Source organism: Panulirus ornatus, chromosome 56, assembly GCF_036320965.1.
Source record: "Panulirus ornatus isolate Po-2019 chromosome 56, ASM3632096v1, whole genome shotgun sequence".
Classification (NCBI taxonomy): domain Eukaryota; kingdom Metazoa; phylum Arthropoda; class Malacostraca; order Decapoda; family Palinuridae; genus Panulirus; species Panulirus ornatus.
This window is the reverse complement of record NC_092279.1, coordinates 2,470,733-2,487,212: the sequence shown is the minus strand read 5'-3', so window position 1 is coordinate 2,487,212 and position 16,480 is coordinate 2,470,733. Positions and strand designations below refer to the sequence as shown.

Genomic DNA, 16,480 nt, shown 5'->3' with positions numbered 1-16,480 from the left:
GAATGGTGTATGTGAGGGGTCATGTAAGGACAGTAAAAACTGGAGACTAATTTGCTGTGGTCAACCCCTTGATGGGAATTCCCACAAAGAACGGGTATCAGAGATACAGATACATATATACATACATAGAACTGCTAGTCTTTGGGAAAATGATAAATAAACTTTTTAATGTCACCAGTAAAAATTCTGCCACTTAGAATTTCCACATTTCCGTACTTCACTACACAAGAAATGTATGGTAAGGAACCAGTGCATTATTTGTGACGTTTGGTTACACGAAGATTCTTCCCCAAGTCTGGTTACAAGGGGATTCCCCCCTCCCAAGTTGTTCAAAACTATCAACAATACAATAACTTTGGTTACATAAAGGCAAAAGAACAATTTTCTCACTCTAAGTACCCTTTCTTCTAAAAGGTGTTTGTATTATGAATAAAAACAATAGTGTTTTGTATTTTTAATGCAATATAATTGGGTACTTTTAAAATACAGAAAATTTTCATAAACTTATTGATTGGAAAAATATGGCTGAATACAAGAATGCAATGTCTTAAGCAGTTCAAAAAATTACCATAAATCAATCTGCTATTTAAAGGTAAGCATTGAAATTACTGCTTTATTCTATTACTGTAACTGAAAAGGTAAAGAAATGCACTAAGGATCTTGTGTAGATTAAAACAGTTCACAAGTTCAGCATAAAATACAGATCTTTTGTTAGTCTATTATTTGTAAAAAAATGACTAACGAAAGATCACCACATCCTTAGAAAACCTTATTCAATACCGAAAACAATACAATAGTTTTTATTCCACTGAAAAACATTTGACAACAAAACACATAAACAATTACCCGTAATATAAAAGAGACTAAATATGTAATCAAGTTTGGTAGATTCCCTTTAAAACTACCTACAACTATACCGTAAGTGAATTTTTTTTCAAGGAACTGTCTCAGGTAATAGCAAGCACTTGTGCACTTAAGTATACAGTAATATGAATAATTTCTTACAATTCCTTACTTCTTACCAATAACATGATTTTCCTATGCTGACTTAAGATCCCTTTAGAAATTACATATAATCAAGAATACTGTCTTTTAAACTACATCAATAAATCAAGGAAAATTTTCTGGTTGGCAAATAAATAATTTAAAGATAATCAGTACTTTGTGCAATTTAAAATACATATGTACATATTTGCATGCACATATGAATATACAAATACATATGTATATGCACATAATCTAATAATAAGAAAACAAAAACATTGTTCAGCAGTACACAGACACCATCTATAAAATATATCATGGTATTACATGGACAGAGAAAAAAGGCACCCCACAAAATTCTAATACTGCAAGTGTTCACAATCATTTGTGGTTTGGCATGGAAGTACACAGGTCTTGACAAAGACAAAATTTCCAAGTACAGAAAAAGCCACCCTCCAAAAAAGTGATTATGTTTAATAAAAATACATGACGAAAGCCTAAGAAAAGTGTTCAATTTTTGATAAAACAAGATTTTTTTGAGGGAAGTCAAAGTTTGAAAGATAAAGAAATGTTGAACATTATGCAGCACTTCAAGTACCATGTCATGAATGATACAGGTAAATGTTAGATAACATGCAGCATTTCAAGTACTATCATAAACATTTATCAGAGATTCATCTTTTGATTTTCTCTTCATTTCTATTGATGGGATCCTTGTAGTTGAACAGCTTAATAGGGTCAAACAATATTTGCAAAAAAATAAAGTATCTAATTCAATAACTGTCACTCAATAATTTTCCAAGAGTTATGGTTGACCGTGAGTTTTGATGAGTAATTACAAGAGTGTTCATTATAACACATAAGGCTGGCATGCTATGGAACTGGAAGCAAACAAGGAAACAGAGCAAGAAAGGAATGACAATACTGTAGGATATTTCCGTTTAGTAATACCTCATTAAACATGCTATGTGATTTAAGCACAGAGTTACTGCTTTCACACTGGGCTTCCATCCAAACAAGAGGCAGAAAAAGCTTCCCATTATCAATTTTGCCATCAACAAAAAGATTACCCATTCTGTTCTTGAGAACCTTGAAATTTTTTTAGCCTTATCATGCTGTTTTCTTCCAGTGCACTAACAATATGATCAAAAGAATGTTAATTCTATGAAATATACTGCTGACAAAGCTAAGGAAACTTTGTGTAGTTTTTGTACATAGAATTCATCAATATCCCATTAATACACAACTACATTATTGGAACCAATTTGGACAAACTTAATGATGAGCTGGACTGCCATGAGGCTAGCTGGTTCACAACAACGAGTGTATTTTTGTTTTTGGTGTGTGGTGCATAGATTGGCTGAGGGGACATACACCTGGACTCCAAATGTAGTAGCTAACTAGCTCTCTCTTTCTCTTCTACCCTTTTTGACAATTTGTGCTGAAGTATTTATTTATGTTTTGCGTATAGGGGAACAAATCATTGCATACTGTTCCTTAACTGCTCAGGCTAAACACTGGTGTATCATCAGTGTGTTCAAAATTTTATTTGTTTTGTGGTATAGGGGTACAAATCATTGCCTACTGTTCCTTAACTGATAAGGATAAACACTGGCGTACCATGAGCGTGTTCAAAACGAAGTGGTAAACAATATGCATCAATTAATAGAACAGTGGCCTATATTCTATACGCTCATTGTTACTGCTTCTTGCATGGAGGATACACATAATTTTACAGAAAAATAACCTACTTCAGCTACCAAGCTAAAAATTTTGAAAAAGTTAGGAATGAGGTTGTGGCTTCTTTCAAGATGGAGTATAGTTTTGGAGTCTGCGGTTTTCAACATCAGGTCTGCTAAAGAGTCCTGGAGAAAGAATGACCACATAAGTCAGCCAGACTCCCAAAAAGTGTCAAAGTGCTGATGCTTACTTTCATGGGAAAGCCTAAGCACAAAGATCCTCCAAAAACCAGGTTTGCATGGTATAAAGAGGAAAGGGCCACAGGTGTGATACTAAGTGAAAATCATTCTAACATACGCTCACACAGTTTGTTGATCTCAATGACATTCACAATGTCTTGGCAAGACATAGATGGCTCCAGTGATTAGGGAAAGGAACAAAATGAGAATGACAGGCAAAAAGCTCACTGAAGACGTAATAATTGTTACATCTTTAATCAAAGGCTAAGCTTCAAGATTCAAGAAATTCCACTTACCCCTGTGCTTAAGAACTATAAAAAGATATGAAACAGTTCTGGAAAACAATTCCCAACAACACTCAATCTTGACCCCAAACTTCATAACCAGCAAGAAATGGATCTTAACTCTCTTGTGATGTCAACACCAACAGGAGTCATTAAACTTATGGTTGTGGGAACCCCAAGAAGACTGGGAACTTGTGCTATATTTGGTCATGATGCCTGCCTTCTGGCAGATCAACTCAAAAACATAGTTCATCAGTTATCTTTCCTGACTGGTACAATATATTTATGCATGCTCTGATGAAAGCACTTTTAGATAGTGCACTAGCTCACTAATGTTTTAACCACTTTTGACAACAAAATTAAGTTCATATCCCCCCTACCTCCGAACACTAATTACCTGATCCAGCCTGTAGATCAGGAAATCATAATTGCTTGCAAGAAGCTACATTGATGCGGGATGCTGGATGCCAGTATGATTACCGAAATTGAGCCTGAGGGAAAGACATACACCTAAGCAGCCACATCCCTAGAGAACATCAAGAAATACTGAAGCATACCACCATACAAGATCAGGGATTGCTGAATAAGGTTGATAGAAGGACCTTAAAGAACAGGGTACAGGAAAATTATCGACAAATACGGACCTGTGAGAGAAAAACCTGAGAGAGAGTTGGAACCTAACTTGGTTGGTGCTTGATGTGAAGAATACCAGGACCTCCTCCAACAAGGTGGAGAGCTTGCTCTCACCAATGAGGATGTCATGGCTCAAATGAATGTAGATAAGGATGATTCAGGTGAAAAGCAGACACAATAATGTGTCCTTAAGCAGCTTGGACATTGCTCAAGAGAATGACAATGCACAACCCTATATCAGTGGCAAAAACTAACTTGAGCACAGCCCTCAACCTCATCCTGAAGGCATCAAAAACACACATTAACCTTATTTGACCATTTGTGGGTCCTGAGGACCAACATCAAGAAGAATAAACTTTTAAACACATGTGTTTAGCAGAAACTCTAATTCTTACAGCCTGTCAAGGCACTCCAGCTCCAATTCTATAAACTTTTCACCTGCCATCCTTGCCACAGCAAGTCTTTATGGGATGTTAACACTCAGCCTCAATTCTAGGAACAATGCACCTGCAAGACTTGCAAGACCTCCGAACCATCCAACTGAGCTCCCTGCATGATACAAGCCAGGTCTGATTCTGTAGAATGAAAAATGAATGAAGAGAAAACAGTATGGCATAGAAAGATTAGAGCACCTATCTGGCAACCTCTGCTAAATCCCACACCCTCTATACCACATATACATGTAATGAATTATCTAATAGTAATTTCTGTAATTACTTTACCTTTATATTTCAATGATTTTTAATATAGCCTGAACTTTCTGGTAGCCAACCACCTTTGTTCATCAGTCAGTCATGATAAATGGGGTTCTACCCTACTTCAGTTTTGCACTAGTGGAGTACCAATTGACTATGTGATTATCACATTAGTCGAAGTTCCCTAACAATGAACACTTCCTACTACCCACATAACCATTAAATAAAAATAATAAAGCTATCTATAAAACCATTAACCCTCTTTACAACAGGATGGCCCATGGAAAGTCTTTTCATTATTTTGATTATAAATCCACACATGGAAACTTAAAGAAATTACACGACCACACAAAATAACTTAGTTGTTTTGATAAGTTAAGCCAGGGTTGCTTGGATTCTGAATAAAATATGAGTAACTATGTGAAAAAATTGTAAAAAAGGATAAAATCCATATCAAATTTTTTTCCATTATCAAAAATATACTACTTCTGAATTCAACAAAGCTGAAACAATAGGCCTTGATATCATGCTTTTCTGCATTTAGTACCTAAAAGTAAGTAATTGGTCAGTATAAAAAGTTCAACATATAAAAACTAACAAATCGTCTTTGAAATATATTCAGTTCGGCAGAGTAACAAGCAGTCCCGAAATATATTCTTTTACAAATGTAAACATTTTCATATAACTTAGTGCAAGTGTAAGTAAACTTCTCGACGCAATAAAATACCAAATCAACGACAGCTTTAGAATAAGCAATAGCTAATTCAATATTCCTTTTTTTCAAAAAAGAAAAAGTTAAGTATTTTTAACAACATTATCATTCTAACAGATATTAATGCAAGTGACCATGAAATACCTTTATTTATAAAAATGCTAGCTCCAGCTTCATGAAACCTAGCTTGACTGAGAAAAGCCATCTGTTACCATGTATATAATCCAATAAGAGGAAGCACAAAGAACACAGTTCATTCTATAATTAGGTAGTCTTTTAAGACCTGTCATGGAGTTAAGCATAAAGTGACTGGATTTATTTTACACATTAATTTTGTTTCATAATACTTCAAAATATACAGCTATATAAAAGCGGAAGCGGTAAAATTCCCTGATATCCACTCTCCTCAAGCTATGATTTTTATAAACCTTATGAAACTGTACATTTCTACTATTTAGCTTTAATGAATAGTTTACTGATAAAAGATATAAAAATAGGACTCTTTCTCATCTAAGTAATAAGAAATGCATTCTAACTGCCAATATTCCAAAAAGGCAAATCACCTGAATGACAAGAAAGACAGTAAGCAAAGGATATGACCCACGGTTGTGGTTTGTGCATTTCACCTTGAATGACACTTTTATAGAGTTAAGACATCCAACACTCCTTTTTCATCTGCTTCCATCAGCAGGTCCAGAAGTCTTCCATTCAATATTTCATTGTTGCCCTCAACCAGTTCTCGACCAATTGGACTCAAAACTTTCTTGACACTTGCTCGCATTATGTACGATGACGAGGGCTTAAAGGCAAAGGATATAACAACTTTTGCCATCCCAGCCTTTATCTTATCTATAACCACTTTACAGGGGCGACAACAGGTATGAGTAAGGCATGTTGAGCCACCATGATTAATGTTCTCTCCCGCCTTACTCAGAGTTCCCTGGATAAGGCACATCCCCATGAGGAACCCTACAAGTGATGTTCTTTCAAATTCTGCTTTAAATTGCTCGTAATTCCAGTTTGGCACAGGGGTACCCATCTTTGTTGTTGCTTCAGTGAAAGTTGTATGGTAATGCCTCAAAATTTCTTCAGCATGGTCTCTTCTCATTTCAAACGATGTTGACGTGTTGAGTAAGTAATGCAAGTCAAACACAGGATTGTTCCATTGGGAAATCTGCCAATCGATCAACTTAAGTGATTCGATGGATTTCTCTCCATCTTGTGTTGCAGTCCTGTGTTTGAACATGAGATTACTATTCCAGAAATCTCCATGTGTGAGACACAGAAACTTGTGTCTTGTCTGGTCATCCCACATTGCTGCAAATTTGACAGGTAAGGTAGTCTTACCTGTTTCTAATTTATAAACCATGTCTTCATAAGTCTTTTTACTTTTTAAAAATGTAATAGAATTTGCTAGTGAAGCCCACACAACAGGTTTAAAAAATGTACTTATAGCATTACTGAACTGAAAGCAAGGGTACTTCTCAAGAAAGCTGTGAGATTTATCATATGCATACGAAACTGCATGCAACCTGGCTATATGATTTACAGCCAACTTCGCATGCTGAAAGTCCAAACCCTCTTTTTTTGGATTAGTTTCATAGCCTAATACTTTGATATTCTCCATCACCAATACATATTCTTTCTCGGTACACTTGCCATAAATAAACTGTGGGAGGTCCAAACGGAACTCGTCATTGGCATGGACAGCTTGGAAATCATTAAGTTCATTCACTACTTCAGAATACATCATGAGTTCCTTTATATGATAACCACAGCGCTTTATGAGCTCACAAGAGAAGGGATCTTCAGTCAAAAATTTGACAATGAGGTTGTATTCCTTTTCTTCAGGGGTGTCCTCAGGCCTTCCCCCATCAGAAATTAATGCTTTTACATCAAGGAGAATGAGCTCGGCATTGAAGCTTTCTCCAGGTTTTGTAGCTGTGAAAAAATAAAATAGTCGTTAGGAATGAGAAAATAAAAACATAAAACGTAAATTTCTAACCAACCAACAATAGTTTGAAGAAGTGCTGTCCTGATAAATATGGAAGACTGAAGCTCACTCCCTTTCTTTAATGTTAGGAAGAACAAGGCTTTGATTAAATGTGATGCACAGTGCTTTGTTGTGCAATGGCAAACAAAGGAAAAAGCTAGTATGGTAGACTTGACTAACCACTTTGCTGTTATACCTTGCAGAGCTGGTGCAGCCAAACTCAATAATTTGCTGGTCCCGTGCCCCTTGAGCTACTTACCTAGCCATAAATTCTAAAACAATGATTCGGCACAACTGTTGTAATAACACATGTTCATAGGTAATACCTTCACTACTTTGGTTTAATGCAAGGAAAGTTTTAACTATATAAAAACATATAGGGTAGAGTGTCAAAAGCTATGTTGATGTCAACTGCCACTATCATAGAAACGAGTATTTCTTTTCATACATATTTGCCATTTCACACATTAGCGAGGTGGCAATAAGTATTGATTTCCTACTTAATCGCTAAAGAGGGTGGGAGTAGGGGCTGGAAACTCTTCCCTCCTTGTATATTCAATTCCTAAAAGTTGGAAGAGAAAAAGAAGGCAAGTAAGGAATGCTCATCCTCCTCAAAGGCTCAGGCTGGGGTATCTGAATGTTGGAATCATTGCATTAATATCAAAAAACAAAAACTAGAATGGTGCATCTCTTTGCAAAATCTCCTATTCATAATGAATATCAGTATCTGAAAGCCTACCATTTCTTATAGTATATGATTTGACCGTGACTGAAGTTTGTGGCGCCTTCTTTTTTTCATATTCAGTAAGCATAAACTCCACCCATGGCTTGGTGATCTGTGAGCTTGAGGACGGAGACTTCATGGTGATGATGACAAATGATGATCTTCACAAGTGCATTCAGCGCTTGAAACTTTTATTTCTATCAGCCATGCCAATAACTGCAATGAAAAGGAATATACTGATGAAAGAGTGAAATCTTGTCAAAAATTCAAATAAGGCTGTACCACACAATACTGATAAAAACTACAGAGAATTAAATGGAAAAAAAAGAGAATGCTGTGACAAAGTATTCTCAGATATACCTCAAAACACTGGAATAACTCGAACACCCTAAAGTTTTCCAGAAAGCCAGAGTATATTGCCAAAAGTACCAACAGAATATGCCATATACGATACTCTCTTCAGAAAAAAAGAGTCAACCTTGTTTATATATTTAACAGACTATATGTTTAGGAGGATGGATGTGCTGGAAATGAGATGTTTGAGGACAATGTGTGGTGTGAGGTGGTTTGATCGAGTAAGTAACGTAAGGGTAAGAGAGATGTGTGGAAATAAAAAGAGCGTGGTTGAGAGAGCAGAAGAGGGTGTTTTGAAATGGTTTGGGCACATGGAGAGAATGAGTGAGGAAAGATTGACCAAGAGGATATATGTGTCGGAGGTGGAGGGAACGAGGAGAAGAGGGAGACCAAATTGGAGGTGGAAAGATGGAGTGAAAAAGATTTTGTGTGATCGGGGCCTGAACATGCAGGAGGGTGAAAGGAGGGCAAGGAATAGAGTGAATTGGAGCGATGTGGTATACAGGGTTTGACGTGCTGTCAGTGGATTGAATCAAGGCATGTGAAGCGTCTGGGGTAAACCATGGAAAGCTGTGTAGGTATGTATATTTGCGTGTGTGGACGTGTGTATGTACATGTGTATGGGGGGGGGGGGGGGGTTGGGCCATTTCTTTCGTCTGTTTCCTTGCGCTACCTCGCAAACGCGGGAGACAGCGACAAAGTATAAAAAAAAAAAAAAAAAAAAAAAAAAAAAAAAATGTTTAGTATCAAGAAAAGCTGAATGTTTCTATGTCATTCTGATTGGTGGGCATTTGCCTATGTCAGGAATCAACAGAACTAATCTTATTCTAATCTTTTAATGAACATCCAGAAAACTCGTAATTTGATGACATCTGTTACTAGCTATCAAGATGAAGGTTAGTGAAGGCTCAGCTGATATCTAACTTATAAAAGCCAATAACAGTTGTAATTATGTATTGCTTGCAACTATGTATTTGTAATAATCTATTTGTATAGTACAGGCTATATAGGGAGGAAGTTCTACACCTGTGGGCTCCATCTCTTGAACTTTCTCTACTATAAGCGACCTTTAAAACTCTTTGTTATTCACAATCAGTCTCAGAACTCAGTTCATTCAAGCCATCCACTATTCATACTTTAAAACTACTTTCAGTCTTTTCTAACACATTCTCTGGCCTCTGGTTGTCTACCTATGCATCTTTCAAAAAATTGCTCACTGTCTACACCACCATCAAGTTGGTTTAAAAGCTTAAAGGCTGTCATCTGGTCATCCCTCACTCTTCTTTCTTCCACTATGGAATACTTGAGACCTCTAACCTTTACCCTTAACTTAGTTCTCTCGCTTCTGGTGCCATTCTATATCAGTTCTTTATCCTTTCAGTGCAGTGACCAAATTCAAGAATAGCACATTCTAGCTTACACCTTATGTAAAGTGTGAACAACTTGCTGAATATTTCCTTATCCATGAACAGTGATGTCAAAGTTGACCTTATGTAAAGTGTGAACAACTTGCTGAAGATTTCCTTATCTATGAACAGTGATGTCATGAAAGAGTGCAATTTGATCTTGACACAGCACTTGCAACAAAATTACTCCCATTTTTTCATTATACCATGAGCTGTCATGATACAATGCGAGCCTAGCTAATCATGCTCCACAATGATTTAATGCTGAACATGCTATTTTGTCCACTGCATCAGTTCTCTGTTACCATTCAAAAAGTAAGGATGCATCGTTTCTCTACTTGTATGTCTCTACATTCCTACCAGCCTGAACCACACACCACTATGTCTAGTGTCCAGCAAGTGAGCCTTTTCAAGATAGAGAGCTCTTACAATGAATGAGATGCATTTTTGAGGAGTAAACATTAAGCAAAAAATCTGTTAATATGGGTCGTTTTAACAAGGTTCCTGTGGAAATTCATTACTGACAGTGTCAATTCTTACACTAGGTAGTGCAACAGAATGGCTTACTTCAGTTATAGAAGTGGCTCTGTAAATGTTATATTGATGTTCTATAGAAGAAAAGTGAAGGCTTTATTACTGTAAATACCATGTGACACGAATTAATCATCATTCACAAAATTGTCAGAGCTTGCACTTTGGCTGGTCAATGGTGCCATGCTACAACAGTGAACCTACTCCTCCCTAACCTGCTGTCCATTGCCTCCAGTGGCTTATTCTTTGTGTTGGAAAAATCTGTTCAACTTAGGATGTATGGTGATCTGATTGGTTCTTTTCAACATTTCACTGTTATCATGTACTGATTGGTTCTTTTCAACATTTCACTGTTATCATGTAATGTTGTAATGGTAGAAGAAGCTAATCAAAGCGATTGTCCCACGTGTGCCTGATGCTCGCCTTGCTCAACCTTCCATAACATCTGCATCTTTAAGGCTATATCTATCACTTTCCTTGGCACCTTGGATGTTTCACCTGTACTCACACTTGCAGGCCATTTTCCAGACATCACAGATCCAAAATGTGCTCTAAATAAGGGAGTTGGGGGTGATGCAACCCCCAATATCAACAATAAGGCTCTTGTTGGCCATCTTTTTTTTAGTTGCTGGTAAATACAATGCTGGGCAATACTGTATGAGAATGAGCTACTTTCTGAATACTAAACTCTAATTGTTGTTAATAATGTCCAAAAAGGTGACACCTGTATGACTAATAAAAAAAATCTGACTTATTTCATGTTTCAAAGATACAATATATTTCCAATCGAGGATTTTGGGAAGCTGAACATGAGGATGACCTTCAAGATGCTTGATTGGCTGTTTCCAAGCAAAATTCACTATCTTACATTTTACATGCATTACAATATAAGTGACAATCTATAGTCACAGGCTTACCTTAATTAACTATGACACCTCTTCGCCACTTGCTTGTATACATTCGTTACTGTACTGCAATTCGTTACTGTACTGCAATAGTCTGCCATCATCACTGAACTCCATTTGCCCTAGTAGTTCCTCTATTGTAGACGTGTTTCAAAGGTAACATTCCCTGTGCTTATTGCTCACCATGCTACAGTTAGCCAGAAAGAAATCCGAGGATGACAAAAGGTTGTAGTTTATGTACTTCAAAAGAAGCTTCATGCTGTTATATAATTCATTCATAAGGCCTGCACGAGCAATCGGAACTGATGGCAACACAATGCCATCATGCTGCAAAACAGCTTTTAGATTTAACTCTGATGAGTCTGTGGACAGTCTCCACCCCTCAGGGTTATAATCAACAATGAGGGCTGCCATCAGAAAATCTAAATCATTGCAGGCGATGTTGGGGTGAAATCTTCCTGGTGAGCACAAAACACAGACAATGATATTTTCACCAAGGAGAATCCATTGTTACAGTCTCGAGCTAAATACTTCTCCCATACTCTTTGACGGATCCAGATCTCCAACAAGGATGCTTAATTCATTCTGCATAATCCTGTGTAGTTCAGCAGACATCACATCAGGTGAGGAATTGGGATCTATTGATGTCGATGGCCCACATGTTTCACATATTTCATCATCCTGCTCATCCTCTGATTCCATGTACAAAGAGTCCAGGAGTTCCAGAATGGGAAATTCTTCACAGTGGGGTGCTGGGTGCATGGCAGACAGTATATTTGGATAGCTTAAATTACAGTTTTTCTTCTTGGAAATACCTTGCTGGACTGGAGGCACCATGTAAAAGTAAAAATCACTGGCGTGGTCTGTCAGTCCCTTCCACATCGTGGGAACGACAAAAGGCACTGATCACCTTTAGCAATTCCACCAGTTACAAAGGTTTGTTGTGCGTGAATTGCAGCATGTGTGTGGGGGGCCAACTCTTGTCTTGGTCCCCCAACCTTACAGCCAAAGTAAAGATTGTTGCCTTTCCTGATGATTAAGATCATGGAACACTTCTGTGATGCAAGTCACCTCGCACAAACATAACAAAAGTTATCTGTACTGTTCAAGTACTTACAAGGCATCCTTGTTGACATTCAGCAATCACTTAACAGTCAGTCATATATAGCCCTTAGCTTGACTGGAGCTGTACATTTCAGCACATGACAATGCAGAAAACTGCAAGTATTGTATTGTATCTGTATAAAGAAAATGGCTTGCACTCTAATTTTATCATTAAGACTTGAATACAAACTTTGGGTTATGAACCATCAACTGCATGATAAGAGCATGACATGAACAGATATGTGGGGTACGAAAAAACTTCAGAAATGAATATGACACATGTTCACTAGACGACTTCCTGGATGAAAATGATTAGAGGCAAGCATGTAAGTCAAATCCCTGGGTGCTGACTGCAACATCCACTTTTGCACACAAGGTTGCCAGAGCTTGTCTGAAAGTCGCACAATGCCAAAACCAGTGCAAGTCGTATAAATTGGAACCCAACCTTAATTTTCAAAACTAGAGCCAGTTAGCAACAAAAATTAGAAAAGCTACTTTCATTCCAGATGTAATGTGGCTGTTGATGAGTGTAATCACTGGGCCAATGACAAAAGTATGCTCTCTGTCAAGCACTGTTACCTCATACATGCTGAGAAGTTTCTCCCCTGCTCTAAATGCATGTGCTTGACAGCTAAAAAGACTGAACTGATGCAAATCCTGGTAGGCTATACACAACTGTCTTAGAGAGTGCAAAAAATCCTGGAGGTCGATATGTTTGTTGGTTCTTTTTCTCATATATCTAATGGATTTCATAAACTTTTGTGTTTTGTATGATTCTAAAACTTGTAAAAACTTTTCTTCTATAGGAAAAGTTGATATATTCAATGTAATGTGATGTAAAGGGATATATATCAACAAAATGCCATTTGATCTCCTGGTCCCATACATTACTAAACAAGGCCACCAAAACTACATTGCATCGTCCTTCTTTTAAAGAGCACTTTCAATCCCAAAAACCTTAAAATTCTTTCATATAAATTATCAGTTTACCTATTCACTGAAACCAGCTTGGATTACCTGGTCAAAGTGTTCTGTAATGGGCGTGTAGTGTTTAGAGCATACAGAAAGAGTTGCAGAATACAATTTGGAATATTACATTCTATTCTACAATACTTAATAAGGCATCAGTAGTGAGGATTATGTATATCGGAGAAAATGTAGGGTTAAATGATGTAAATGTTGCTGAAAAAAACTTACAAAAAATGAAAAAAATATGAAAACTCACCTACACTTCCCCAGTAGCTAAAATCTATACAAAAAAATAGCGACACTAAATTGGTCTACTGCTGGGAATCACATGGAGTGGCTGCTTGTGGGGAGGTTAGGTGGTAGTACTACTAGCCACTCAGTGTGTCACCTGTTTTTTGACATCTTTTAGTAAGAAGTATGACGTGAAGTCATGGGTGTCACTGTACATCCCATTGGAATACTGAACATAAAAGTAAATCTCAACTACTAAAGAGGTTATGTTAGACTTTCACAGATTCGATTGATTTTTATAAGCATTTCACATAATTTTACAATAATTAACTCCATATTTCCCATGATAGAACTTACACTACCATCTCCTTATCTTGGTGATTTCTCAGTGCATGGATACATGTGTTCTTGCAAATGGATTCTGATGAAAGTGGTACAAATTGATTCCTTACACTAAAGTCAGTCTTTCTCTGTACCTTTGAAGTAAAAGGGAAATTGGGAGGTAAAAGCATTCTATATAACCTGAAAAGAGTGTAAAGAATCCACTTTCGTCAAAAGCCAAGTAGTCCGTGACCAGATGCCATTCCGTAAGCGCCATTTACTTGGGCTCATAATTACAGATCCTGTGGACAGCTAACAACATACATTCACCTAGTGCCTTGTTCTGATTCTATATACCTTTACTCAGTTAATCAATAAACTTCCAAACCAAATAAAACCATGCAGACTCTCAAAAAATTGCTAAGTGGATTTATGTTGTCAGCAAGTGTGCCTCCTGTGGCCAGCATAATGTAAGAAACATTAGAAGCCTGAAATGGTTTACATAACTTGTCTTACAGTCAGATAAGTCCTACACTTTGATGCTAGGTTGCTTTATCATTTAACTGATGTTATAGGAGGGTGGTAACTAACATCCAATGCCCTCTACATGAATGCTAAAGCTCAAAACAAGCATAATCACATTTGCACAGTTGTTCCATCTTGAAATGTTCTACCAGTCAAGTGATCAGTCATAGACAATTTATAATGCCGAAAAAAAAATTAATGGCAAGTAATTGTTTTCACTATAATCCCTCTCACAAACAATCAAAATCCTCAGAAAACAAATTGTCATTCCATCTACATAAAAATCAATTTGACAAGTCAAATTCTACATCAATGACAATATATCTATCTATGTATATATCAACAACTTTTATGTTCCTGGAAAATCATTACATCGTTAATCCTTGTGTATATCTCCTGAAAATTTTGATGGTGCTATTTCCTGAATATTATAACAAAGGCATGTGTCAACCTTAATAAGGGTAATCAGACAACAGCAGACTGCAAATTTCATAAGCGCTGCAAAATGGAAGTTAGGTCTGTTGCTTTAATTTCTTATAATACCTTACAACACATCATTATTTAACGCCACACTCTTCGTATTCCTCCTTGCTATCTGGTTATTCATCACCGAATTATTGAAAAAAATTGGTGTAACTGGAAAACCTGTACTCTTAATTTTATACCAAACAAATTCATGAGAGAAGAGCAAAGATCTCAATGTCAGAATGTGCTTACTTTAAGTGAGAATTTACCACATCCTTGTAACGCTACACAAGCATCATATGACAAAAACACTCAATATCTTAAGCAAGTTTTGACGCAAAGGTAAACTGGTAATCTATCCCCTTTCCAAATAACAATAATGTGAACCTAAACTTGCCCTATTCCAAAAACATACAGCACAGTAAATCATCATCAATAATTCTTCACTCATACCAAATACACACAAATGAGAAAGATGATTCGTACACATCCTTACCCTAATGCTAAAGATAAATGTTATAATATGACTCGTACACATCCTTACCCAAATGCTAAAGATAAATGTAATGGCTCGTACCCACCCTTACCCTAATGCTAAAGATAATTGTAATAAGATGACTTGTATGCACCCTTACCCTAATGCTAAAGATAAATAAGATGACTCTTACGCACCCTTACCCTAATGTTAAAGATAAATGTAATAAGATGACTCGTACACACCCTTACCCTAATGCTAAAGATAAATATAATGACTCGTACGCACCCTTACTCTAATGCTAAAGATAAATGTAATAAGGTGACTCGTACCAACCCTTACCCTAATGCTAAAGTTAAACGTAATGACTTGTACCCACCCTTACCCTAATGCTAAAGTTAAATGTAATATTATACATAAATTTCCATTACAAGTGCACCAGACACAGACACACACACGAAAATAAGGCCATATAGTGATTCGGCCAGAGGCCTAACCTGTGTCAGGAGCGGTACCGGGCTATCACTGACATAAGGGCCTGTGCCAAGCTTGGACATGGGCGACTCTTTGACCCATATGATCCACCCAATCACGACTATCACTCATGGGGTAATTCCTTTCTGACACACGAATACGAATAAAAAAAAAAGGAGGCCGAAACCCCCTTAGCCACCACCAGGACACTAATGACCTTTTTCTATCTCTCCTGGGAATGGTGAAACTGCCACACTTAATCTGTTCTCCAGTGGGGATTTACCCTCCACAAATTTCTACGATCAGCGCCACACCTTCCACTGAGTTCTGAACTCTTGACATTTACGAAATTGGTGAGACGTCTCTGTCTGTCTGTCTGTCTCTCCCAGTTGGAGGACGGGGGGGGGGAGAGGAGGAGGAGAGGGGGAGAAAGGGGTTGGGGGGGAGAAAGGAAATAGCGAGACACAGCATTACGTACCTGCGGAAATCCGGGTTTATTTACGAAAATGCCACTGCCGAGCCGGGCACTGTCATCACGCTACATGGGAATATGACAGATGGCTAGGCTGGGGGGCGGGTGAAAACACGGAGTAGAACTGGATTTGCCACGGTCATGAATGCCAATTATAACCAATGACGAAAAGATGTGTGTGGACGCACCCAAGGGGTAAAAGGGAGGGTTGGGGGAAGGGGATACGCACCTAATCCCACTACACTGTAAACATGCTCGTAGCCATCTAAATACAAATAAATTATCATAAATTTTGTTATCATTA

The 16,480-nt window shown here is 37.3% G+C and overlaps 1 protein-coding gene across 6 annotated transcripts in view; it reads right to left on the bottom strand.

Moving 5' to 3' along the window:
* Positions 1-441: 441 nt before the first annotated feature.
* LOC139765818 (uncharacterized) overlaps positions 442-16,480 on the bottom strand; it is a 403,015-nt gene continuing 386,976 nt past the window's right edge. For 2 of the 6 annotated variants that reach the window (XM_071693619.1, XM_071693624.1), the window contains 2 exons: positions 7,960-8,160; positions 442-7,168 (listed from right to left, as the gene is read on the bottom strand). In XM_071693619.1, coding sequence (XP_071549720.1) covers positions 5,868-7,168; positions 7,960-8,083 — 1,425 coding nt within the window. In that variant the 5' untranslated portion in view covers positions 8,084-8,160 and the 3' untranslated portion in view covers positions 442-5,867. Of the gene's footprint in view, positions 7,169-7,959; positions 8,161-15,727; positions 16,102-16,182; positions 16,402-16,480 lie in introns of those variants that run through there. The other 4 variants (XM_071693618.1, XM_071693620.1, XM_071693622.1 and 1 more) reach the window with 4 other exon arrangements.